Source organism: Python bivittatus, unplaced genomic scaffold (assembly GCF_059951505.1).
Source record: "Python bivittatus isolate LINGU-HERP-01145 unplaced genomic scaffold, Pbiv_v1 ctg000350_np1212, whole genome shotgun sequence".
Taxonomy (NCBI): Eukaryota; Metazoa; Chordata; class Lepidosauria; order Squamata; family Pythonidae; genus Python; species Python bivittatus.
This window is the reverse complement of record NW_028277074.1, coordinates 24,483,718-24,510,539: the sequence shown is the minus strand read 5'-3', so window position 1 is coordinate 24,510,539 and position 26,822 is coordinate 24,483,718. Positions and strand designations below refer to the sequence as shown.

Sequence of the window (26,822 nt, the reverse complement as noted above, 5' to 3'; positions counted from 1 at the left end):
AGATCCATGTCCCTTAATATATACAAATGGCACATTTTTACTTGGCATCCACAGAAATAGCAATACAGAACTGTACATTATACCAAATCTCATGAGTTGTTTACTTCATCCAGTCCAAGACTTGAGATGGAAGTCTTTCCAAGAAAAAGGTCATGGTGGAATCACCTTCATAACGTATCCATTAAGAAAGGGGTCAGCCCCCTGTTCCATTTTTGTTTTGATCTATACGTGTACTTCTTTGAAGTTCCTGTAAATATTATGAGGTGTGCAAAGTCATCATAATAGCCTCTCTCTCTCTCTCTCATTCTCTCTCTCTCTCTCTCTTTTGTTGTCTCTCAAAAACCACTGGTTTTCTACAATTTCTTAATAAATGATGATGTTTTCAATTAAATAATTGTACCTTGTTTTTAAGTGCATACAAACATTTCTGGCTTAAAAAATACATATCAGTATACTGGCATATATCCCAAAAGTAGTATTGTTCCGAACTTACACCCATCTTATTTTCCCAGTGCTGACCATCAAAGATTTTTCATTATTTTCAAGAAAACATCACTGAGCTAAACCTGAAAATATTTTAAAATATTTGCCTTTGCGACCGCTTCAACAAAGCACAAAACAACTTTTCAAAACACACATTTTCCAGCGAACACAGGAATTTGTAGAGCAGGATTTACAAAGATATATAATTCACAAAATTCCTAAGATACATTCTCAGTTTAATTATAGTTTTTAAAATATATATATATTTAATTATTTATTTGGTTCCTTCGAGTAAGTTATGATTCCTGGTAACTATATAGAGAAGTCCATGTCGTTTTCTTGGCAACCTGTTTCAGAAATGTTTTGCCATTGCATTCTTCCTAACGCTGAGAGAGACCATAGATAGATATCCTTTATTTGCTATCTGAGAGCATGTTACCACTTTCAAACAGCTTATGTATTTTTAAATGTATCTGAGCATTTTTGTCAAGACATTTTAAAATACATCTCTGCAATGATGAAACCAAGGTTCAGTTCAGATTATTGCTTTCTGTGTACCTATTCAGTCAGCTTATTACAGTTTTAGACCAGTATAAGTAATGTATCCCTGACTGCTGAGTCAAAATGTTCAGAAGAATGCAATATGTTGTCGGAGTGAGGGGTGGAACTAATTTATGAGGTAGTAGATCAAAGGTAGATTGAGAGAGAGAGAGAGAGAGAACCAGCTGCTTCCCAATGGTAGAAAATATCATCCACAAATGACAGCTTTACTCCAAGACCAGGCTAATCCAATTATTAAAGCAAGGTGATCACCTCAGATGCTAGGAGGACAGGAATAGTTTCTCCTGAACTTCATAGCTGGTTGTTTTCCTCTGTACATCACATAATCTACTTTGCCCTTGCTCAGTTTGTCTGCTACCTGAGGACTCTCTCCTATTATATGAAGTAGACTGAAATGTTAATTCAGCTTCTTTCTCTAACTGAAGTGGGCATCAGTTAGAGTTTACATCCCTTCAGGTTATGAAGGATAATCTTATGATGATCTTGCACAACATCAAAACATTTCTGGCATCAACCTAATTTTATAAATAATTATGCATCAATGTTAAACTAATATTTGGTTCTAGAAAAACATGTTTGGTGGCGCTTGTAGTAATTTCACAAATTTCCTGCAACACTTACCTTTGAACTACACTTGTATAAAGGATGGCTGATAGAATCAACATAATGATGCCTCATACATCGCCCTGGGTCCGTGTCAGTCATGAAGGAACTATCCATTTTACTGCCTGTATCTCCCATTATTGCCAGAAGGGACAGCATGGAAATTGAAGCCGCAAGGACATGAGTTCCCATCCTTGGAGAATGTCTTAGGAGTACCAGTAGAGGGAGCTAGAGTATCAGAAGCCCTCTAAAGACTGAGGCCCAGTCCCTTGCCAAGAAAGCAGAGGATCTGTTTTAAGTCTCCAGGTTGTCATTGCTGGTTTGGGGTTAGACATTTGCTGAGGTTACAATCCATCAAAATATCCCCTTCATAGCTGGAATAAAAATAAATAAGTTACAATCCCAGAAAACGCACAATGGTCTCAAGAGGCGAATAGGCATGAATTACAATGCAGCTCAAAGTACTGATGTGATCCAAGAAACACTTATCAAGCAGCCATCGTCCCACATTAAATATAATGAAATAAAGTCAAACCTTGCCATGCTTAAGGCCTCTTCTATCAACATTATAGTGGTGAGGATTTAATTTTTAATCTTGAAGAATTGTTTTTAGGTGATGAAATCTCTACTGGGATCCATCTTAATGAAAATTAGCAAGGCATTTGTGGTTTCTAAATGCTCACTGCCTTCATATCCACATGTCATACTAAAAGGCCTATTCTAAGGGTTTAGATCAAGACTGTGTTTCATCAGAGATGGAGGTTTTGGCTTCAAGAACAAGAGAAAATGGATTCTTCCCTTTCCTTAGTGGGTTGCCTTGTCATTACAAAGTATGAGTTCCTTAACTATATACTTGCACTTCTGGTATAGGTTACAGCCCCCCTCATGCTTGTGTCCATTAAAGTGTACTGGATCTTATTGAATTGAGTGGATATAATAGTGCTTGCAAAATGAAAATAGATTTTACCTTTGCACATGCAAATAGGTTGCATGTCTCTCTGTGTGTGGACACACTAATGATATTTGTGTTCCCTTATGTAGGATATATATGTATGAAAGAGAGTGTATCTATAAGAAGGATAGAGCTATAAACAAAGTAAAAAAAAATCCTTGCATTCATAAACACAAAGGCACCAATATGATAAAAATATTAAACTTAAATAGTAAATGAGACTTTGCTATTAGTAAGCTTTTTTTCATATGCACCCATGACAAAATTCATTTTTCCACCTGAGAAAAAGAATAGCTATCATTAATGAATTATGTTAATTTATTCAAATACAGCCAAATATTTATGTAATCACGTCAGGCCTTAAAATAATAATTACGAAATACTCAGTAAAAGTAGCTACTACTTAGAAACAACCCTAAAACTCATTTCAAACGACTTTAAAACAAGAATGCAATAGTTAAAATATAAATGCTGGAAATTTATAAAATGATGGGGCTAGAAATATGTGATTTCAGGTCATAAAAATTGATGTTTGAAAGTCTGAAAGCTGAAAAGATATATGATCTGCTACACTTTATGTGTATTCACTGAGAGATAACTGCAAATGTTTATTCGGTGATATATACGTAGACATGAGCCACTTGGTAAATCAACAAGAGCTCTGAACTTGCAGCCACCACTCTGCTACTTAAACTTATTCAGTTCACTTTCCATTAGCATAGAAGAGCTGTCACTTCTTGCTGTCCAGGCAACCAGCAAGAAAAGAAATTTTCCCCAGTGACTTCATTATTCAAGGACAGAGTTGCTTCTTCTGTTCCAGCTGCTTGGTGTCTCCCCCACATTCCTTTATCTCCACCCATGAAGGCAATCGGAAGAGTTAAGTGGCTGACTTTCTTTCCAACAGAACTCTAGAAGTTGGACACTCCGGTAGAAAGAAAAAGAATAGTACATATATTCTAGTCACAAAGTTAATTTCTCTGTGAACATGAGGCCAGTTCTTAGAAATAATACGGTTTAGTAGACAAACTGAAGTACAGAGAGAAATAAGGCCCTTTCACAGTCACCATTTTTGTTCCCCAAACTACCAAAAATTGTCCTCACCACAGCCATTCCCAAAATGCTAAAATACCTGCGTAAACCAAATAGTGTTTCCTCCAGCCAGCTACAACAATACTGAGTTCACCTTATCCTTATCCTTATCCTTATCCTTATCCTTATCCTTATCCTTATCCTTATCCTTATCCTTATCCTTATCCTTATCCTTATCCTTATCCTTATCCTTAATTTGTTGAGCATTTTCTTAGCATTTTGTTTTTAAACTGATTGTGCTGTGAGGGAAAGCTGCAAAGCCATCCTTCCACTCAAATGAAAAAGCTTTGGGAAATGCAGTGTGGCACCAGGAAGCTACCAGGAAGTGGAAACCCAAGCTGCAGTATTATCCTCGCAGGACTTCCTGCTCCATGGTTGAGTCAGAATTAAATTAGCTCAGTGACAATGTTGGGAATGCAGGATGCAACTTAGTGAAAGCTAGTGCTATGCCAATTTTATCCCCCACAATCCCTGCTTCTCATTCAGTTTAATAGGAAAAATATTCCACTACAGCCATCAAGAAAAAGAATATGTCATTGACATTCTCACAGGTGGGGCCTACAGTTCTAGCACTTCTGCTCCTTATGAGGTGAGTGAAGACACTGTTCTGTCTTCCATATTGCACTCCTCACTATAGCAGTCTGCAGCTTCCATGGCTTCCCACACCTTAATTAAATCCCATTGGAAAACATCATGAGGTCTTTTTCAGAATCATGGAAAGCCAGGAAGGCTGCAGTGTGCAGAGATAAAGAAGAGAAGACAATAGCAGCGGCTTCTGCCACCTCTGAAACATTGTCCAAAGCCATGTAAAAAAAGTTCTAAAGCATTTTGAGAATGAGGTAGAGAAAGAAAAGCTTCTCTTGAGGGGCAGACCAGAAAATATTGAACAGCATTGATTGTACCTTCACTGAAAAGTTACTGCTACTCCACACTTAAAAACCTGGGCTTTGAATTGGCTCTTTACTTGAAGTAATGGAAAGATTGACCAATATTATTGCACGCACATTTAATAAAGTTTAATATATGCTGTTGCCATGTATTATAATAGTTTTCCTTTCTCTTTTTCCTGGTTTTTTTCATATATTGTTTTGTATATTATGGTAGTATTTCTTGTTTTTCATTTCGTATATTATAATAGTTACAACAACAACAACCCAGACTTAACTATTGTTGATAAGACAAAAAAGTCTGGGTAGTGGACTTTGCAATATCTGGAGACAGTAGAATGCAAGAGAAAGAACTGGAGAAAATCACAAAATATAAAGACCTGCAAATAGAAGTACAACTACTATGGCAAAGGTAGTACCAATAGTTATAGGTGCCTTAGGTACAATCCCAAAATATCTGGAGCACCACTCAAAGACCATCAGCATTGACAAAATCACCATCAGTCAATTGCAAAAGGCAGCTTTACTTGGAACAGCTTGATCCTGCGACAATATCTTAAGCACCATCAAACAACATCCTATCCCAGGTCCTTGAGGAGGACTTGACAAGGTGTATAAAAATGCCAAACCCAGTCTAAACAATTGGCTGACTTTGTGACCAACAATAATAAAAATAAAAAGCACACAATTCCCACAACCACGTCAACGTAGTGCCTCAGTGGGGGTAATAATGTAGCCTGATGCTGATCTTTGCAAAAGCAATCATTAGGCCAGTGTTGTCCAAACTTGGCCACTTTAAGATGAGTGGACTTCAACTCCCAGAATTCCCCAGCCAGCCATGCTGGCTGGGGAATTCTGGGAGTTGAAGTCCACTCATCTTAAAGTGGCCAAGTTTGGACAATACTGCATTAGGCTCTCCTAGGCCACCCTTCCCCAGCCTTTTGTTACATGCCAGATGATGGATTTCAGTTCCCACAATCTTCAGCTAAATGACAAACAACTATTCCCAATAAATGTTCTTTTCACAATGCACAGTTAAACAATGAAATCTGTAGTTTTCAGAGTGTAAACCTCTACACTCATACAGCTGTATATTCATAGGCCCCCTTCATAAATTCACACACACATATAATCTAAACATGTAGCTGCCAGGAAGGGGGGCATGTCCCACGGGCATCCTCCTATACCCCCCCTGCAAATTTAGAGGGCTAACAGTCCTATTAGTAATCATTGTCTGTCCATATTTAAAATATGCTTTCAAAAAACTGAGCAAGAAACAAGACATGTGAGCAATGAGTAATTTGGTCAAATTTCTTGGAACTGTTTTCTTTATTATATAATTTCCCAGTCTTTTTCCTCTGTATTTTACATTCTGAAAATCATATTGTGTTATTAAGTCGATTATATGCTTGCCTTTTTCTGTTTAATCAGTTTAATGTAACTAATGTTTAAAATGAAGACGGCTTATACCTCTGTTCCTAAGGTAGTCTTTTGCTCCTTCTAATTTTATTGTTGGCATTATCCTTACTGATCATGTTGTAGGTGCAGTGGGGCCCAATGGTTATTCTTGCATATAACGGAAGAATGGAAACCCATTTCAAACCACACAGTAATGGATCTCTTTTTCTTCCATCTTATCTATTTAGGACAATGAAGATTACACAGTCATTCTGGTTGTACAGTTTCTTCGAGTTGTCCTTTTAATGCTCAAGCATTTTTCTGTGCATGGCCTCATTAAAAAGGGAGATGCAACAAAGCTAGTAAATATTTGATATATATTAAGAAATAACTGGAGAAATTGCTTTGGCTGAACCACAGACTTGTAGCACGATGAAGTGCGTTTGGAAGAGTGAGTTTTGGCCTCTCATTGAATCCCAGCTCAATAAACAACTTGGCAGAGAATGCTGGCCCCAGCACTACTCAGTTCAGCTTTTCCTTTACATCATCATTATATCTGTGAAATTACATTTTCTTTCCTTGCAGATAGCTTCAGGTATACCTAAAACACCTAAATATGAGGCATGAGCTAGAAATTGAAATCGATACTGAGATCTATCTGGCACAGATATGATTTGAGAGAGCGCTCCTAATTTATTTTTCTTCCTACATAGCACAACATGCTTTTCCAGTGCTATCTTTAGGGCATGAAGGAAGTCCCTCATAGATGCATGTAGCTTTTGACATCACTGTGAGCTGTCACTTCCGCTTGAATCCAAGCAGGCAGCCCACTTTTGCCTGCCAAATCGGAATGGCAGGAAGTTTTGAACCTATGCAGGTGTCTTTCCCAATCTTGGTCTGTTCAGGGCCTTATCAAGAAAGGAAACTGATCCGGAGAGTCTGGTGTGCAGAGCAACTCATATGTTCCTGCTGAGCTCCTACCATTAGAGTCAACTGAATCGATGTACACGTTGCCATCGCCACATGCAATTATTTCTGCATGGAGCAGAAAGAGCTATATTGTAGCCAAAGCAGCTCTTGAAGGGAGAAATCTTTCAGTTCAGTCACATGTAGACCCAGAAACATGTATGTTGTCATATACATATACACACATACATGGAGACACATATACCTGAATACATCCACCCACATACTGTACATCTGCAACGTATTCATACAACTACAATTTCACACATTACACAGGCACAGTGATTTTTGAGGGCAAGTGTTGCCTCCTACCAAAATCCAAAATTAAATTTATGATAAAATGCATCCCTGGTGAATGATAAAGACCCCAAATAGTATATCAGTCATTTAATTAATGCAATATACAGTACAAGAGTAACCTAGCTTTCATTTATTTGCACTTTATCAGCATGCACTAGACACAACAATGGGAATCAGATGAACCTTGATATAGTTCCTATGATTGCCTTTTTGAAGGCGCAAAAGGCGTACCAAATAGATTTTGTTCTTTGCCTCTAAATAAAAATCATGTTGTGTGTTTGTTTCCCTCCACCTTTTCTTTTTCTTTTTTCCTTATTGAAGCATTTGTACATTGCTAATGACTGGTTAGGCAAGGATGGGAACACATTTGAAACCCATTTTATAATCCAATTGTAAATGCCCAATGAAATCATAAAGCAGCTGTGGTTCACTCAGAGGGAAAAAGGAGACAATAGAGACAATATAAAATATATTTCCAAACAAATGAAAAAGGGTCGCTCCCCATTCTGACACAATTTTGTATGGACACCAAATTCAACACTTGGAGCTCGGTGCTGTCTGATGGAGATGCATGGAAAACTGGCTATAACATAACCCAAATTGCTTTAGCCTGTTGAACATTTGGCCCACGATTTATGAACACTAATCTGGGATTGTATAAACAATGTTCTGTGTAAGCCTGGAATCTGATCAAATTGTCAAAAATTGAAGGGTGGGTCTGTTGGCTTATGTCTTTATGCTGTCCCTCTCCTGGCTGTTGAGTATTTCCAACATAAAGATGGAATCCACCTGCAATCCTTTCTTCAGGAAGTTTAGGGGGAAAAAAAATCAAAACTTCACCCTAATTCTTAGGGGCTCTGATTTTGTCTTGATGAGGTACTTTGAGCTAAACTATGTCTTGCCGGTGATATGCTTCGCATTCTTTCACAGCCTCCTAGTCATCTCCAGTATCTTCCAACAAGGGTTTCTGTGTAGAGGCTGTGGCATGCCCACGCCCCTCTCAAGGCTTTCAGTCAGCAATCAGAAACAGCAGAACAGCAGCCAGAAACAACTCTGCACGTGCACAATGCCTGAACAGAAACTGACTAGAACAAGAGCTAGAGGAAGTTAGCAAGCCGGGCAAATCAGAGCAACATGACCATGTAGAAGCAAGGGGGCAGCACCATGGTACGAAGCATCTTTGAAAGGTACCTCATGTGCACCTTTGTTGAAGTGAAGCACCACCTTAACCACTGCACAGTCCTACTCATTTTTAAAGTTTTTCTTCTAATTCAAAGAAGCAGCTTAACTCCCCACAAACTGTAAAATTGTCATAACCCTTAAAAAAGCCTATAAGCTTTGTTGTTTTGTTTATAACTTTCTTTGGGAAATTGAAATATAAAATACTAGAAAACTTAGTACACCTTGTTTTTTTAACATCCATAAAATTAATAGAAATGGGAAAGTAATCGTGTCAAGCGTGGTATCTTAAATTGATATTTGTTACTAGTAAAATTATTTTGTCTCTCTTCATGGTCAAAGAGGAGGACTTGGGATGCTTTTCAGATAGCCAGGGAGCAAACACAGCCATCTGTGTCTCCTCAGAGACCAAGCTCAGAGAACCCCAGGAACTCCACAATACAGCTTGATGTCATCCATGTAGAGGAGGTGGCTGATGGTAGTTCCACTCTTGAACTTCTGTCCATATAGAGACTTCTGGTGGCAGGCATGGTTGTTTGATCATCTTCATGATTGAGGAGATGGCATCTTAACTGTTTAGTGCTTAGTGGGTACCACAGGACACTTTAACTTCCTCTGGACAAAGGAGGAAGCTCAAAATCAACCTATTTGATCTCTGGACAGCTGTTCCTCATGAGTAAATAACAAAAATGGAGGTTTTTGCAAGAGGCTCATGAGTGGAGCAGCTGGGAGGTGAGGATTACATCTCTGTTCATGGCTGAGGTGCAGCCTACATAAGGACACTGGAACCAGCTGATCCACATTTTTATACCACTTTTGGATTATATCTATTCTTCAGTTTAAGAGAGACTTCTTTTTACTGTGGAGTCCTTGGGGTTCTCTGAGCTTGGTTCTTTTCTTGCAAATGTTTCATTACCCGGCTAGGCAACATCTTCAGTGCTAAAATGGGATGAGGTTTGCTCTCTATTTATCTGCTGTGGCCTGCCTTGCCAGTGCTGGTGGGGGTGGGGGTTCTGTTTTGCTGTTCTGGTAGTTCATTGATTCGCATATGTTGACTGCTTGATTGTGTGCCTGGTGGTGACCTTTGGTTATCTGGGTGATGATTGCTGGAGATGATTGCTGGTGATTGAATGCTGGTGAAGTGATCTTCTGGTCTTTTGTCTCTTTGAATACTATGTAGATGCTGTTTATCTCTATGTGTCTGTTAATTGCTGCCTTGTCTGAATACCAAGCTTCCAAGAATTCTCTTGCATGTTTGGATTTGGCTTGGTCTAAAATGCTGACAGTTTCCCAGTTAAAACTGTGGTTGAGGCTGTCCACGTGTTGTGCAATTAAGGAATTTTCATCATGTCTTCTGACTGCTAGTTGGTGCTCATGGATGTGTTCTGCTAGTCTTCTGCCTCTTTGTCCTACGTAGTGTTTGTTACAGTCCTTACACTGTATGTTGTAGATGACTCCTGTTTTTTCTTCTTGGGCAACTGGGTCTTTTGGTTTACTTAGGATGTTTTGGAGTGATTTTGTTGGGTTGTGTGCTACAGAGATGCCATGTGGTTGTAATAATCTGTTGGTGGTTTCTGAGATGTTTCTGATGTATGGCAGTGTGATCCTTTTCATGGCTTGTGTGGGTTGTGTTGTAGTAGGTTGAGTGATCAGGCACTTTTTGATAAAATTACGTGGATATCCATTTTATTGGAAGCTGTTGTATAGGTGGTCTTCTTCCTTTTTCTGCTGTTTTGGGTTGCTGCAATGCGTTTGAGCTCGCTTGAATAATGTTCTTACACAGCTCCTCTTGTGGGAGGTCAGGTTGTTGCTTTGGTAGTGGAGTACTTGATTGGTGTGGGTTGTCTTCTGATAAACTTGGGTTTCTAATTTCCTGTTGTTTCCTCTGCTGATGAGGATATCCAGGAAGGGTAGCATGTTCTGGTTTTCTTCTTCTCTGGTGAATTTTATCCCTTTGAAGATGTTGTTAATGGTTTCATGTGTCTTCTCTAGTTGTTTCTTTTTTATCATAACAAATGTGTCATCTACATTTGTTCCATGCTTTAGGCTGTATGTGGGGAAGTGCTATAGCTTCTAGGCGTTGCATTACAATCTCTGCTATGAGTCCTGACAGTGGTGATCCCATGGGTATGCCTCTGATTTGTTGGTATATTTGTCCATCGAATTGAAAATAGGTGGTGAGGCAGAAGTTGATGAGGTCCATGATTCTGGGTATTTTGATCTGGGTAATGAAACGTTTGCAAGAAAAGAACCCCAAGGACTCCACAGTTCAACCCTGAGCTACACATATTTGCCTCCATTGCTACTTCTTTTTATAGCAGATAAGTATTTCTCTTGGTGTTTTTCTCATTTTTGGGAGGGACTATAAATTTTGGGAAGATCTGGGGATTTAAAAATTAAATTTTTGATACGTTCGCTAAAAGTGGGATAATTAAAGTGCTATAAGAAATTTTACAATGGAGAGAGGGGAAGATTTTCTTTTAATCTTTTTTTTTTAATTATTTTATTTTTCATGAATCTGTATTGTTTAAAGTATAACTGCTTTAATGGGACTCTGCTCTTTCATGGGAATGCTTTTTGTTTTCTTTTAACTACCTGACAATTGGCCGGGATCATATATCAAAAGAACACAGTAATCAGTCTAGCCTATTTTTAGCAGAGCTTATTTGTAGTGGAGGCACCTGCTGGCAATTGCTTGTAATTACCTGCTTGGTTTTTTTTCTTTTTTCTTTTTTGTAGCTGAGCCTACTTTTAGCAGAGACACTTGCTGGCAATTGCTGGTAATTACAGCTCTAAAGGTTTAGAGGATTTAGGGGTTTTTTGCCTGTCCCCCCCCCCCCTTTTTCTCTACCTCTTTTCAGCTCTACATTTTTACTCTTTGGAGCTTTTTATAATGGCAACACTGAGAACCCGACTGGATGTTACAAGAGCCTCTATGGTGCAGCCATCAGAGAGGGAAGATAAAGAAAGAGAAGAGAAGCCAATCTCTGCTAATTTAATTAAATCAATGTTTGATGAATTAGGATCTAAACAGGCTCAGTCATTAGATACTGAATTGGATATTAAATCTATGACTTTTGAAAAAAATATGGAAGAAAGATTGGACAAGATGGATATTTTTGTAAAACAAATATCTGCAGATATGAAACAAATGTCTGGAGAAATAAAACAAACTAACAATAGAATGGAAATCTTGGAGAATAAATCAGGCATTAGAGATATAGAATTTGAAAGAAGAATGGATAATTGGGCTTTGTGGGAACTGAGAGAGAAAGAATTTTGTCTGAGATTTAGAGCCATTCCAGAGGCTCCAAATGAAGATATTAAGAGAAAGGTGATTCAGGCATTGTCAGATTTTTTAGACTGGAAAGAAGAGACAGGAGAGAAGATTGACAAAGTGTATCGGATTAATTCACATTTTGCTACAATAAGACATGTGCCAAGTGATATTTTAGTGCATTTTGAAGGAGGAGTACAAAAGATCAACTTCTACCACAGCATTTTAAATCAAGATTGAAAATCGATGGCAGATATAATTATTTTAAAAGAAATCCCTGTTGGAATTTTATGTAATTTTGGGGGGGGGGGGGGATGAGGTATTAAAGCAGAAGAAGATTCCATTCCATTGCGAGAAATTACAAGGTGTAACTTTTACTTTTCAACAGAGAAGATTTCACCTAAATACTGTTCAAAAGGCTAAAGAATTTCTGGAAAATTTTAAAGGACACTTGGAAGAGGTTCAGATGGAAATTGCAGAGAAGATTGATCAAAAATTACAACAGACAGTGGAGCTTGAAAAAGGTGATTCTGAGTCAAGTGCTACTGGTATAGACTTTGCCAAACTATTTGCTTAACCCTGGATTATAAATGTCTAACGTAGAATATAAATGGGGCAAATTCCCCTCATAAAAGGAGAAAATTATTTCACTATTTGAAAAAATTAAAACAAGATATAATTTGCTTGCAAGAGACTCATATTAGAAATAAAGACACAAAGTATTTAACTTGTAAAAATCTGGGAGAAGAATTTATTTCAGCTGGAACAAAAAAAAACCTGAGTTGTTTTATATGTTAATCCCCATTGAAAACCACAATTAATATTGATTGAACAACATGGTAGATTCATGGGGGTGGAAATTGAATTACAAGGATTTAAATTTTTTGTTTTGGGACTTTATGCTCCAAATTAAGATAAAGGAAATTTTTACAAATGGTTTATGGAACAATTGATATGAAATTGATTTCATATGAGATCTGGTGCTTGATGGGAGATTGGAATGGTGTTGTTTTTCCATAGTTAGAACACCTGAGAAGAAAATTAAAAATACTTAAGGTAAATTACCAAAGATTTTTTTCAATTTGATAGACAATTTAACTTTAGTGGATATATGGAGACCAAAAAAAAAAAAAAATGGCAATTCCAAAGAATGTACTTATTTTTCTGAAAGACATAGATCCTTTTCAAGAGTAGACATGATACGGATTTCAAAAAACTTGGCTACTAAGACAATTAAAGTTGAGATTTTACCGAAACCTTTTTCTGATCACAATCCAGTGAGCCTGACTATTAAAAGGAAATCTACTACCTTCAGATGGAGATTAAATGAAATGTTATTACAAAAAGAATGGTTAGTGAAAGACTGTAAAAAGAAATTAGTAGAAATTTTTGAGAACAATTTAAACAAAGGCATGGACTTAAGAACAATTTGGCATACAAGTAAAGCTTTTATTAGAGGTTATTTTATTCAACATAATATTGAATTGAAACAAAAGCACAAGTGAAAACACAGACTACTTTGTGGAGATTAAGAGAAAAGAGGAAGAATTAAAGAAATCGCCAGCAAAGATAAATATTTCATATCAAATTAAACTTTCACAACAACAGCTATGCATGTTGACAGTAAGAAAAATGGAAACTAAAATTAACTATGTTAAACAAAAGAATTTTGAATTTGCAAATAAACCAGGGAAATGGTTAGCTTCTAAATTAAGGAAGGAGAAAGAAAAGAGCATGATTTTGAAGCTTCAAAAGGGAAATACAGTTTTAACAGATAATATGGCTATACAAAAAGCTTTTCCTCAGTATTATTCTAATCTGCATAAGAACAGGATATTTCTCTGGAAAAAATAGATGATTATTTAAAAGTTCAAAATCTACCACAGCTTACAGATATACAAAGGCAGACTATGAATGGGCCTGTAACAATAATGGAGCTTTTGGAAGCTATAAAAAAGATTAGGCCAGGAAAAGCACCTGGGCCAAATGAATTACCAGGGACTTATTATAAATGTTTTGAGAATGAAATTTTACAGCCTCTCCAGAAGACAATGAATTTTATTTTACAAGGAGATGGGAAGCCATAGTCGTAGAAAGAAACTAATATTGCTCTAATACCAAAAGAGGAACAAGATTTAAATTTAACTAAAAATTATAGACCAGTGTCATTACTGAATAGTGACTATAAGTTATTTACTACGATTTTGGGGAATAGACTGAAATAATTTTACAAGATTTTATTCATGAAGACCAATGTGGATTTTTACCTAAAAGACAACTAAAAGATAATGTTAGAACAGTATTGGACTTTATAGAATACTTTGAACACCATAATGAAAAACAAGCCACATTGATCTTTTTGGGTGCAGAGAAAGCTTTTGAGAACCTTAATTGGCCATTTTTGTTTACAGTTTTAGAAAATATGGATTTTGGCGCGAACTTTATAAAATGGGTTAAATTGATGTATACACTATAGAAAGTGCAAATTATTCTTCATAGAGATTTAACAAAAACATGTGAGTTTCAAAAAAGAACAAGTCAAGAAGGTCTACTATCCCCACTTTTATTTATTTTGGTTTTGAAAGTTTTGAATACAGATGTAAGACAAGATGAGGGGATAATGGATGTAAAATTTAAAAAGAGACATATAAATTGAGACCTTATGCAGATGATTTGGTGCTGGTGTTGGAAGAGCTGTTGAAAGGGATAGAATTATTAACGAGAAAATTAAAAGTTTGGTGCAGTGGCTGGTTTTAAGATTAATAAACAAAAGACAAAGATGTTAACAAAAATATGAAGACACATGATCAAATAAAATTGATGAACAAAATGGGGTTAAAGACTGAGAAAAAAATAAAATACTTGGGCGTTAATTTGACCAATATGAACTGTATGCTGTTTCAGAATAATTATGTTAAGACATGGAATGAAGTTTAAAAAGACATGTTAAGATGGGAGAAACTACAATTGTCATTGTTGGAAAGAATTTCTGTGATAAAAAGTTTTGCCTGGTATGTTATTTTTGTTTCATACAATACCAGTTGTGACTATTGATTTAGCATTTAAACAATGGCAGAAGGATAAATTTATGTGGCAATGCAAAAAAACACGAGTTAAATACAAGGTATTGCAAGATGCCAAGGAAAGAGGAGGATTAGCTTTACCTGATTTGAAATTGTATTTTGCAGCATGTTGTTTAGTCTGGATGAAAGAGTGTGTGACACTGAGAAACAGAAGGCTATTGGATTTAGAAGGACATGATTTGAGATTTGGGTGGCATGGCTCTTTATGGTATAACAAAGTTAAGGCTAATGTAGATCTCAAAAATCACTTTATTAGATGTGCCATCTTGAGAATTTGGAATAGATATAAATCTAGATTGGATATAATATATAAATAGAACAATGGAAAAATATGTAGATGAAAGGGTTGAAATTTATATTATGTTACAATCTTACAGTGAATTTTTATAAAATGATATATCAATGGTATCTGTCACCAGAAAGTCAAAATGTATAAAGGGACTTCAAATTTATGTTAGAAATATGAACAAGAAGAAGGGAGTTTTTATCATCTTTGGTGGACACGTAATAAAACTAAAAAAAATTGGACTCAAATACATATATTAATTCAGAAGATTCTGAAAATTAATATAGAATTTTATATATTATAAAATATTATAATATTTTAATATTATATCAGAGACATTTCTTTTGGGGGCTGATGGATAAACAATTGGAAAAATCTCATGGACCTTTGCTTTTATATATAACTGCAACAAGCTTTTTATATGCTCAAAGGTGGAAAGAATCAATATGGCCTACAATGGTAGAATGGTTTATAAAGTTGATGGAGCTAGCCAAGATGGCGAAATTGACAGCTTTGATTAGAGAAATGACATTGGCTAATTTTAATGCTAATTAGAAGCCCCTTTTGGACTTTCTGTGGGAAACAGAAAAAAATGAAATTATGATATGTGGATTTGAAGATTAGTAAAATTAATAGATTGTAGAAGAAATGGATGTTAAATTGAAATCTTAGAGTAAGAGTTTAATGTATGTTTTATTTCTATCTGCTATAAAAGAAGTCAGAAGTCATTCTTCTTTTGTATTTCTGTTTCTTTCTCTCTCTCTTTTTTTAAATTTTCTGCACTTTTGCTTTCTTTCTCTTTATTCTTTTTTTTTCTTCTATTCTCTTTCTTGATTATTAGTTCTTATTGGTTTTTTTCTTTCTGTTTTTTTAAAATTCAATAAAGTTATTATTGTATCCATATCCAGACCTTGTGATTATCTGGCTAAGGGGGTTCAAACCTATGCAGAACAGTAGCAGGGACAGTGCATCACCTTGGTATATACCACACTTGATGGCCACTTGTGTGAGCTGTCTTAATTTGACTTCCCGCATTGACTTCCACAGTCCCATTGAGTTCTTGAGGAAGGTCCTTAGTGTCCTGTTGACTTTGTATAGCACCAGGCATTCACAGTTCCATGAGTGTGGCATTGAGTTGTAGGCTTTCCTGTAGTCAATCCAGGCTGGGCTCAGACTGATCTGTCTAGATCTTAAGTATTGGGTGACTCCTCTATCTATGAGCAACTGGTTCTTTTTGAGCCCCTTGTGTTGTTCCCAATGCCCTTCTGAGCTGTGCTCATGTACTGGCCCATATGGGTGAAGTGTTGCCTAGAACACTTAGGCAACACTGATATTACTGAACAACTTTTAGAAAATGTGGAACCAGTTATTTTTTAAGAAACACGAGCATGATCAGTTTTCTTTCTCTCTCTCTCTGGAGTGAACATATAATCTTCCTTGTGGATTAAAATCAAGGATAAAAAGAGAAATAGAAAAACATATTCCCCATTTGAAAATATTTCCTCATATTAATTGTGTGAATCTTAACTATCAAAGGTGCAGTCATTAACATCTGCACTGCCAAGGGCAAACTTTCCAACCTAATACTGTACATGTTCAGTTAAAACTTCCATAATCTCCAACCCTTTCTGAAGAACATTAGATTGGAAATGCAGGGCTAGTGGGAAGGACCTCCTTGACAGCATGGGAAGAAAGAAGGTGAACCTACATTATGATTCTCTATCCCCACTCTGTTTTTTTATAATATTTGTATTAAGAAAAATTTTGACTGATATGGTAGCCTTGAAATTAAATTATAAATTATTGTTCATGAGAGCCTAACTATCAATAAATAAACTTCTCTCTCTCTCTGCTCTTCCTCATTTGCCCCTTACCATAGTATGAACATGCCCTGGCCGCCCTTTTTATTTCTGAGGACTCATGAAATCCTCCTGGGACCAGTTTTCCTGGCTGTTTGTGGAATACTCCATGGTGGGCGGGCAGTGCCATTTTGCCCACTCCATTCCAGTTTGGGTGCCCCTAGGTGACATGGTGCCATTGTTATCAGGTGTGGGCCAATCACAATTGTATGATTTGGGTAGTACACTATAGAGCAGGTCTTCTCTATAGCTGTTTCCAAGTTACTTCTTGGTGCTGCTGGCCTTGAGGCCAGACCTGGACTTGCTGATAACTTGCTGCCAGGGCTACTATTTCCTTGTAGCATTACTTGGGAACAAAGCTTACTCATCATCAACTGACCCTCTTGCTCCACCCGGAGCCCCCTCCATGCCATTTACCGGTCAGCCAGGCTATCTCTGAACAGAGATTTAGCATTCTTTCACAAGAGCACTAAACCTGTGTTTAGAAACAGCCAGCTGACAGGTAAGAGGTTCAAAGGAGGTGTAAGAAACATCAGGAGACCTCCCTCTTGCTGCGCCTGATGCCCTCTCCTTATCGCCTGCCCCTTGTTAGTTAGGTAACTTGACAGGAAGATAAATGTGCCATTTTGAGCATGTGCCTAAACTCATTCCACTTTGTCACATCCTATGTTAGGGGAGAATGATTGGTGGTGGTTGTCCTGCCAGCAGGTGATAACTGTTGGGAGGAGAAGTGAAGCCAGAGGAAGCCATCAATCCTGTCTTTCAATAAGTAAGTAAGGACAGTACCGTTTCTCAGCCTTGTCATTTTTACAGAATAGGGATCAGCAATGGGGGCAGCACAGTTTAGGCTGACCTACTTTTCTGCCAGCACAAGTCCTGGTGGATAGCAGTTTAATGCAGTCATGAGGAAGTACCTCCCTCTTCTCTCTTTCTCTTTCTCACATACAGACATTGTCAATCACTTTGAGGGCTTAAAAGAATTTTAAAAAATACAAAGAATTGAATTGCTTTTTTTACCATATCTTGAGCTACATCTTTTCAGTTTATGCAAGCCCAATTTCCTTGAAAAACGATTTAATGGCAAGCAGATAAAAGACAAACAAATCTCGATTGTTTCTTTTAAGAACACAAACGCATCCTTGTAGATCCCATTCAGACAGAGCTTCAGTGTTGCAGCAGTGATGTGCATGTCACTGCTGTGGAATGCTTAACCTTTGCCAAACCAGACTCTCAGTATTAACTCCAGTACTAAACTTGCATGTCCTAAAGGGCAACATGGCCCCTTCTGCTTCAACTTCACCATGCCAAAGTAGATTATGTCTCTGTTATAACAAGCTTGAAAACCTTGTTAGCAGACTCCCCCCCACCCCATTGAATTTTGTTGTTACTGGTGGTAAAATATTATTGAATTTCAAGATCACTAAAATAATACTAAAACAACAGAATTCCTGGTGGCTCATTGTCTCCTTGGTTGGCCTGAATATTTGATTGGCAAATGGTGAGAATAATCAGAAGAAAGACTACATGGGGTCTATCATTTATTAAGCACAATAACCACAGTGAAATTCTGATGACCAGAGTGAGAGTGGGTGTAGTAGAGCAGTGCCAGTGCCAGTGCGCCCCAAATTTTATGCGAAGAAGAAGAAGAAGAAGAAGAAGAAGAAGAAGAAGAAGAAGAAGAAGAAGAAGAAGAAGAAGAAGAAGAAGAAGAAGAAGAAGAGAAAGAAAGGAGGAGAGGGGCTGGGGGGGAGGGACAGAGAGAATATATAGAAAACCAGCTGCTCAAAGGCTTACTACAACCCTGGTTTCATTGTTCTGTTAAGTTAGAGGTGGGGCATCAAAGGGATTCCATGCATACTGTTACTGAGAAATTTTAATATGTTCTACACTGACACATATAAAAAGGAAATAACAGCTGATCGTAAGTCAGACCAGGAGACAGAATCACACGCACCCTCTCCCTTTATATGTATGCAAAATGGTAAACTCTCCATGTAGGCTGCATCCTTGTCTGCAGGGAATCAGACAAACAAATTCAGGGAGGGAATCACAGCTATATTTTGTATGAAAGTTAGCAATACAAATCCTATACAGTTGTCAGTCCTGAAAGGCAATTAAATTAATGAGTTGCAGCAACGTATCAGTTCGGTGCCTTAACAATCTCTCTTCTTAGTTTACAAGAACACAGGAATAATAAATGTCATAAGAAGCAATCAGCTGAATATTGGTGAGATAAAACACTTTATCTCTAAAGTGGCTAGATGAAATTTACTGCCACAGTATTTTTCTTAAATCAAAAGCCAAATAAAATCTACGAAATAGGATGGTTGCTACATGATTATTATGAATTAGAAGAACACAAATTAGAAAGTTCCAAAGCATTTAAGACTGTTAGTTATTCACTTGTGCTTCAGAACCCAGTGCAGCTTTTGCCTAAAAGAGATTAAGGAAAACTTCATTTAAAATTAAACTTTTTCCCTTTTTTCCAAAGACCATTGCTTGTTGGTAATCCCTGCTCAAGAGGCTTTGACAGTTAAGCTGATTAGCAATAAATGGATCTCACCGCATTATTAGTCAAATGGATCTCAATGCAATAAATGAGTTTAATAAAATAGATCTCACTGCATTATTAGAAGAACCCTGCTAGTTTGGATGCAGGATCCTTATTATTTTGACCTCTGAAATGACTTCTAACTATTTAATATTGTCTCAGACTTCTTTTAATTTGGTCTTACCTCAGTGGTAACTTCCGATTACTGGATAAAATTCACTGTAGGGATGATTTTTTAAAAAATGATTTAGTGTAGGCATTTTTTTTTTCCCTGTAAAGCCTGGGCTTTAGACAGATCAGGAGGAAAGGCTGAAATGTGATAGACATTTTTCTTACATTTCCAAGCTAGGATCAGCTTTACTTGGGTTGAATCAAACCCTTGTCCTCTGTAAAATTAGGCTTATGTCCATCTTTATGTAATGGGCTACATTCCTCTGATAAAGGAAAAGTTTGAAATATATAGAATGAGAAGATCAGTTGAACCCATTTTTTCCTCAATCTGGTGCCCTCTTGATGCATTTGGACTACAGTTCCCAGAACGTTCACCCAGGATGGCCACTGATGTCTGGGAAATCTAGGAATTGAAGCTGTAGCCCATCAAGAGGTCACCAGACTGGAAGAGGCTAATTTAACTGAACTACTTATAACCTCTTGCAATTGCATCTCTTCTTCCCTGCTTCCCACACTTTGCCTGGAAAAAGGGAAGTGTTTCATCTGGTTCGGATTCTCCAGCTAACTCAGTGGTGTCCACTTTGTTGGTGGTGTCCACAGTGGTGGCAGCAGCAGCAACAGAAGCTTTTCAAGCTCTCAGGCATACCACCTTGCATGCAATTCCATTGCTCAAAACTAAGGCCGTCTGAGTTTTCCCTTATACTGTATATGCATCAAGTAGTTTCTTTTGAATGCAACTGCAGGGTGCTCATCTTAGCTGTTGATTTTTTTTCTCCTACCAGATTTGCTGTGCATTACTTCAGAAGTCAAGCACCAGAAAAAGAATATGGCTTCCCTCTCCCACATCTCCCCCCCCCCCGCCTTCCTGGTATCTTCATATACATTGAAAATTGAAAATGAAGGTCTCATTTCCCACTTTCATGAATTATGACAGGACATTTTCTGTCTCCACCACCAATCAACAGTTGTGAAATGAAAATCAACTGGGCAAAAAGTTTGCTTGTTCACTACAAAAAGGTTTCTGGGCATTTGTGTGCTCTATGCAGGAAAGGTACTAGAATAGCTACTGTTAATTCACTTCTCAGGGCTAAGCAAGACAGTACAAGAGCCTAGGGTGACATCTAGGAAGCCCAGGATCAAAGTCCTAATTCCTCAACTTATCAGTTTGCTTACTGAGTAATTTCAGGCCAGTTATTATTTCCAGTCCCAGACTATCTCATAAATCCCCATGTTCACTCCCACCGAACTCTAGGACTGGATATAAAATAATAGCTATAGGTAGATGAGAGACAGACAGACAGATAGATATGAATGGACCATGGTGCTTCAATTTCAGATGTTATTTACTTTATTGTAAGTACATGTGATACAATCTGGATCAGGACCACCAGGCATACGAAGGGGAACCATAATCCTTTTTTCTAGCTCTCTTATTTGGAAAGATTAAAAAGAACAACCTCCACTGGTGCCAATCACAGACTCTGCGAAAGAGAAAAGAGGGCAAACATGATGTCTTTGGACTGTCCTTCCCCATGTTTGCAACTCAGTTATGAAAAAAAATAAAAGGAAAGATGGCCTAAGTTCCGAATCTCCTGCAGTTTTGAGGACTTCACCCTACTAGAAAGATGCTTGAGAAAGAGCTGAGTATGGAGAGATGCTTCCCGCTGTTAACTGCATCATTAACTTTTTTGTACATCCTTTCGGAAGGATCTGTTGTGAGAGACAGCTAAAAAGCCAGGGCTAGTCAAGTGCGCTGGTGTTTGTGTTTCTAAAATTATATAGAAACAACAGCTATCTACAATGACAATTTGGACATTGGGTTATAGCAGTCCTCTCAGGGCAGATTCACATTTTCTGCATGGCCCATCACCAGTACTGGCCACTCACCACTTCTTGAGTGCAGGAACAGATGTTGTCCTCTCCCAATCCCAACCACAGCCATGTTTTCTAACTTTGATTCAAACCTGTTTTCCAACCCAAGCCATCTTAAGCCCTTCAAGTTTAAATTGCCCTAAGTTGCTTGTCTCCTATGATGCTTCTGGCTATTTCTTAAGCCAGCTTCAACAATTCCAGTCTAGATTGCAGAAGGTTGGGAACAGGGCTGGGCTGGTACTCAGTCTGGACTATGGCCACCCTAAGACCTGATTGGTTGTTTCCCCGCTCCTTGCTCTTCTCATCTATGCAGGGAAGGCAGGTCTCACTGGCTAGCTGCTGTGGCAGACCACTTTACCAGTGCCTGCCTTTGAGGGATTGTCCCACCTAACTACTATCATGCCTTCCTTTGCTTTTCCAGAGATTTCCATACATAGATGCCTTCACATCCCTTCCTTTCCCCTTATTGTAGCATCATTGCTCTTTGGTTCCTAAGATCCTTTGTGGGTCCATGAAAAACTTGTAAGAAAAAAGAACTAATGGTTCCATTTCATAGAAAGAAAGTAGCAACTTTCCTACGTTGCAACTTTTTTTTAAAAGGGGGAAGGGAAGCACTGCAGTACTATACTGGGGGTAGGGAAAGGTGAAACAAGGGGAGGATCCTTTACCCAGACTGGGCAGAAACCAAAACAGATTCCAATGGGAGATGTAAGGTTTGAATGAAGCATGAGCTTCTAGAGTTGAGGAGACTTCATTGACTTAAGGGGGCATTGCTGGATCAATGCAAGATTATTAAAAAGTGGCAATTGCTAACCAGCAGAGAACATAGGAGCCTGGCAGCCTAGGATGAAACAATGACACAGGGCAGTGCCCAGCCATTGGAGGGGAGGAGATGTGTCAGGCATTGTATCCAATCAGAGCTACGGCTCCTACTACAATGGAATGAAGCCCCGGAGACCCTCTACTCTGAAGGGCTTAAGACTGCTTGAGACATAAAACTATAGTTTTGAATCAGAGCTGGAAAACACTGTGCGGATGCGTTTGCAATGAGCTGGGAGTGGGGAGAGGATGATGTCATCCATTCCTGCACTCAAGAAGTGGGTGGACTATATTTGATGGGCCAAGCAGAAAATATAGATCAGTCCTTAGGATGCAATGCAGAATTGCCTTAAGATAAGTCCCCAGCACTCTATCTAAAGGAATGCATACAGGCAGTTGATTTCATGAGGCACATGTGGCACTATCTTTGAATGAACGTGAACCCAGATGAGAGAAGTGGGACCAGCAGCCTTGTTTAGGTCCAACAGGGGAATTCTAAATGGCCGTGTTCAGTAGGGCTGTGCAGCAGTTTGGAATCAAAGGGAGGCGTGTGATTCAGAGACACCTGGGTGTGCCCATAACATTTGTCAGAAACACCTTAAAGCAGATGGTCCTTTCCCGAGTTAAAGTGGCTGCCTTCTGTAGCCATGTTTGGATTACGGCATTTCTGGCTCCCATTTTTCTCTGAATCCCATTTCTCCCTTCATATCCAAAGTGCTGCACAGCTCCAATGTGTAATATGGCATTTGTAAAGCACACGCCACTTTTCTTCTCCCTGGACTCCATACAATCCACATCTTATAACTGCTTTATATACCTGATATGCTGTAGCAAATTAAAAAAAACAACTTCAAAAAACTTTGGAGTACATGCATTTTAAACGTATGTAAATTGTGGCATTTATAACTAACAGCACGTAACAGAATTTGTTATGATGTAGTGTTTACTTGAAATAAACACTGTTTTGTGGTAGGAACAACTATATATTTAAAGTAAAAAATAATAAAACAAACTTTTGTAACTATCTTGGAACAGTGTGTGTGTAGAGAGGGGTTGCTATAACAGTCAGCCCCAGTGAAATCTACAACGTAGATTGCCTATTCCCTATTCCTTTGTACGTAGTTATTTGGGAATCCTGTAGGTCAGAACTGGGAAATCTTGTTGCAGTTGGATACTGTACCTTTATTATTTATTATTCTGTAACTGAGGATGATGTGATTAAGGTGGGGAGGGTCAAGAACATTTGGGCTTTATGTATGATGTAGTATGAACATTTGGGCTTTAAAGTATGATGGCTTTATGATGGGAATTTGGTGGGGTTTGCACCTTGAGTTAAAACATTAAAAAATGGTTCCCCTTAAAAATGTTGCATTTTTGCCCCCAAAGTTTCAGCAACATAAACTAGGTGGGGAGCGTGCTTTGAAGATTGTAAAAAATGTGATTGGGGTCATCTGTGGCCTAGGATCACGTCTCCCAGTCTCAGCTATGGTAGCAGACTTCTTGGTCGTGGCTGCATCACTGGGAAGATCTGGAAAGAAGGCTGCTAAGTACAAACCAACATATGTATGGTCATCATGGAAAAACTTGTCTTGCCTTTATGGAAACGAAACCTATTTCTCTTGTAGGCCATGTGTTTTATTATTGTTGGTAGATAGAATACTTTTATTACCTCTCATTTTCTCTCTCTCTTTTAGAGCACTATCTTTTAGGAAAGTATCATACAAACATCTATTTGCAGACAAAAGCTGCAAGGTTCAGTCTTTATAGAGCAAGAAAAATGTCCCTCTAAAACTCAGAATGCCATTGCCAGACACCACAATAGCTGCCTTAAGGGTTTGATTTAGCCTTTTTTCCTCCAGTCCCTTGGATTACTTTAGCATGTTTTACAGCCTGAGAATTGGGTGAAATCCCCCTCCCTCCCTCCTGTAAGGAAATTAATTGTGATAGCAACTCTTTGCCACCCCAAGTTCTTCTGTGTGTAAATCTTTGGTTGAAGCTGTCAAACATGCATCCACTCAAATCCCAATCATTATTTTGCATGTTGGTGCAAAATATCACCTGGTTTAGTAGGTGGTGTTGCCTGGTGTTCTAGGACAAAGAAACCAGAAGGGAAATCCTTTGAAAATGAGATAATGAGACTACACTGCACCTATTATTACTGCATTTTCTACTAGCTTCCATTCAGGGAGGAAGAGAGTCTCAACTGTAAATGTAAAACTTCTTTACTGAGGTGATTTAGGATATATTCTTTCTATTTCTGTTTGCCTGGCTCTGGCTGATGCATTTCCTCCATAAGCAATCCATTTCAGATAGTGATGTTGCCTGTAAATGAATCTTTCATCATGTACAGTGAATTTTCTCTACTGTGCTGATTTCAAAAAATGATGTTATGCTAAAATGGTTTGCTCACAATCCTTCAGGCTAACAGGCAGGAATCTCTCAAATTCAAATGCAACCTTTAAAAAATTAAATGACCATGTTCTTTATCCTACAGTCAAGCTTGTTAGTTTTAAGTGTTCACCTCTTACTGAGTATTTTAGCTCAATATCTGGTGGTAGTTTATACCTTTAATAAAATAGTATTTGAGGATTTTTCCATATTTTACCTCATCTTAAGGGCTCTGTTACTTTCATGTTTTAACATATGTAATGCATTTATCCTAAATTCCATAACATTTTTATTTTGCATGGTAATTCTTCCTTTAAAAGAGATCACTTAATCTCCTGCCCACCAAAACATGATTCTAAGATAGGAGAAACTTCTCTTAAGGGCAGGCATTGAAGACCTGGCAAATTATTTCTCTAAACTGCTTTTTTGCTGAGCATCCTCAGGTTTGATCTGCTGAACAGGCATCCACATTGCATTAATGGTTGCGCTGAAGGGGTAAGCCGACGGCTCAATATATCTCCTCTGTTCTGCAGCCAAGACAAACACAATGGATTTACTTACCCCTTCTAACCAATCGCATGCACATATTAAATCTATTTCTAATCCATAACCAGTGCTGTGCGCTCTATGGCAAAACTTCCCAGGAGACGTAATGAAGTTTTTTTAAAAAAAAAATGACCTCCACACTACCTCTACACACATGCACACATACACACTCGTACAAAAAACCCTAACACTATTCTCTGTGAAGGATGACAGACAATGCCTGAAATAAATATTGCCTATTGTTTCCAATTATTCTAAGCATTCTAGCAGATGACTGGCAGAGGACCAGCATCCATAAGTTGCAATAAAAGTAAACATTGGTTTCAAAGCAGATGCTTAGCCTGTGATCATAGAGTCCCGTTACAATGGCATATAGAGACAGTGCAGGCAGTACCCTGATCCTTTTTGGAATTCACATACAATTCTAATATTTCCAGCTTCCAGATAACGTTTTTGTGCAAATGAAGAGCAGTCTAAAGGCATAAATTTAACATAATCCATTGATAACCAAGAGATTCTCGGTTGCTGCCTAACTGTACACAAGCATCCTCAGCAGATACATAATTCAAGACGTGCTGGCAACAAAAAAAAGATGTAAGCACTGAATTCTAGGTAGTCTCTAAATCAAAGCTTATTAAGCATCAGAGAAGATATCCAAAGAACCTTGAGTTGAAAAAAATCAACTAGTGATATTAAGCATGTGAAATATTTGGTGTTTGATCCAAAGCTTTTGGCTATATGCTTGCTTACCTTTTGCAAAATACACTGCGTCTTCCTTCTTTTGGACTCCCCAGACCGAGGGCTAAAAAGAGGTCTTGTTACTTCCAAATGCTTTTGTTCTTCTGCCCCTCTATCACATGGCTTGCCTTTTATATTTGCAACACACAAAAGTTAGGGCTGCTGTTTAAGCAAGAGAAAGGGGTGGGGGGGTGGGAGAGTGGGAAGAGAGAGCAAGGGGGGGAGAGAGAGAGAGAATGTCAGATGGAAAAGTGCCATTGCAGCCATCGATCAATCAGGCTAGCTGCAGCCACACGGCAGCAGCACGGCGGCAGCAGCAGCAATTCACCAGCAAATGGGAATTTGCAGAAACGTGAAGCTCTTGTTATCTGAGAAATCACTAAACTCCAACAGTCCAACTCTGTTCTGCAGGGGTTTCTCATTGGAGAAGGGCATAACTGTATGCTAATATATGGAAACATACAGTGCTTCAAGTGGGGAAGGCATGAAAGGTGGAAGCCCCCTATCCAGAATATTTCTCAGCACCAAGAGCAACTTTCTTCACATAACTTTGGTCATGCTTACATGCCCTAGATGTGAGAAATCAGGCACTGGCTGGAGAAGAATACAGTATTTCAAATATTTATGTCCAGTTTATGGCTTGGAACCTAATGGGGAGATGGGTCAACTTATAGGCATCGATCAGGGAATACATATCATATTAGCCTGACATGAAACCTTGAACAAATAGACACAGAATTGCAATTCTGAAAAATTCTTCCTACTAGTTTGAAAGTCTCTTTTATTAAGGACTAGAGATCAGAGAAATAGTCTG

At 38.1% G+C, this 26,822-nt stretch overlaps 1 protein-coding gene across 1 annotated transcript in view; it reads right to left on the bottom strand.

Annotated features, from left to right (window-relative positions):
* NDP (norrin cystine knot growth factor NDP) overlaps positions 1-26,160 on the bottom strand; it is a 31,835-nt gene extending 5,675 nt beyond the window's left edge. Inside the window, exons 1-2 of the mRNA XM_007433956.4 lie at positions 26,021-26,160; positions 1,666-2,021 (exon numbers count right to left, since the gene is read on the bottom strand). Coding sequence (XP_007434018.1) covers positions 1,666-1,839 — 174 coding nt within the window. The 5' untranslated portion in view covers positions 1,840-2,021; positions 26,021-26,160. The remainder of the gene's footprint in view (positions 1-1,665; positions 2,022-26,020) is intronic.
* Positions 26,161-26,822: the final 662 nt, after the last annotated feature.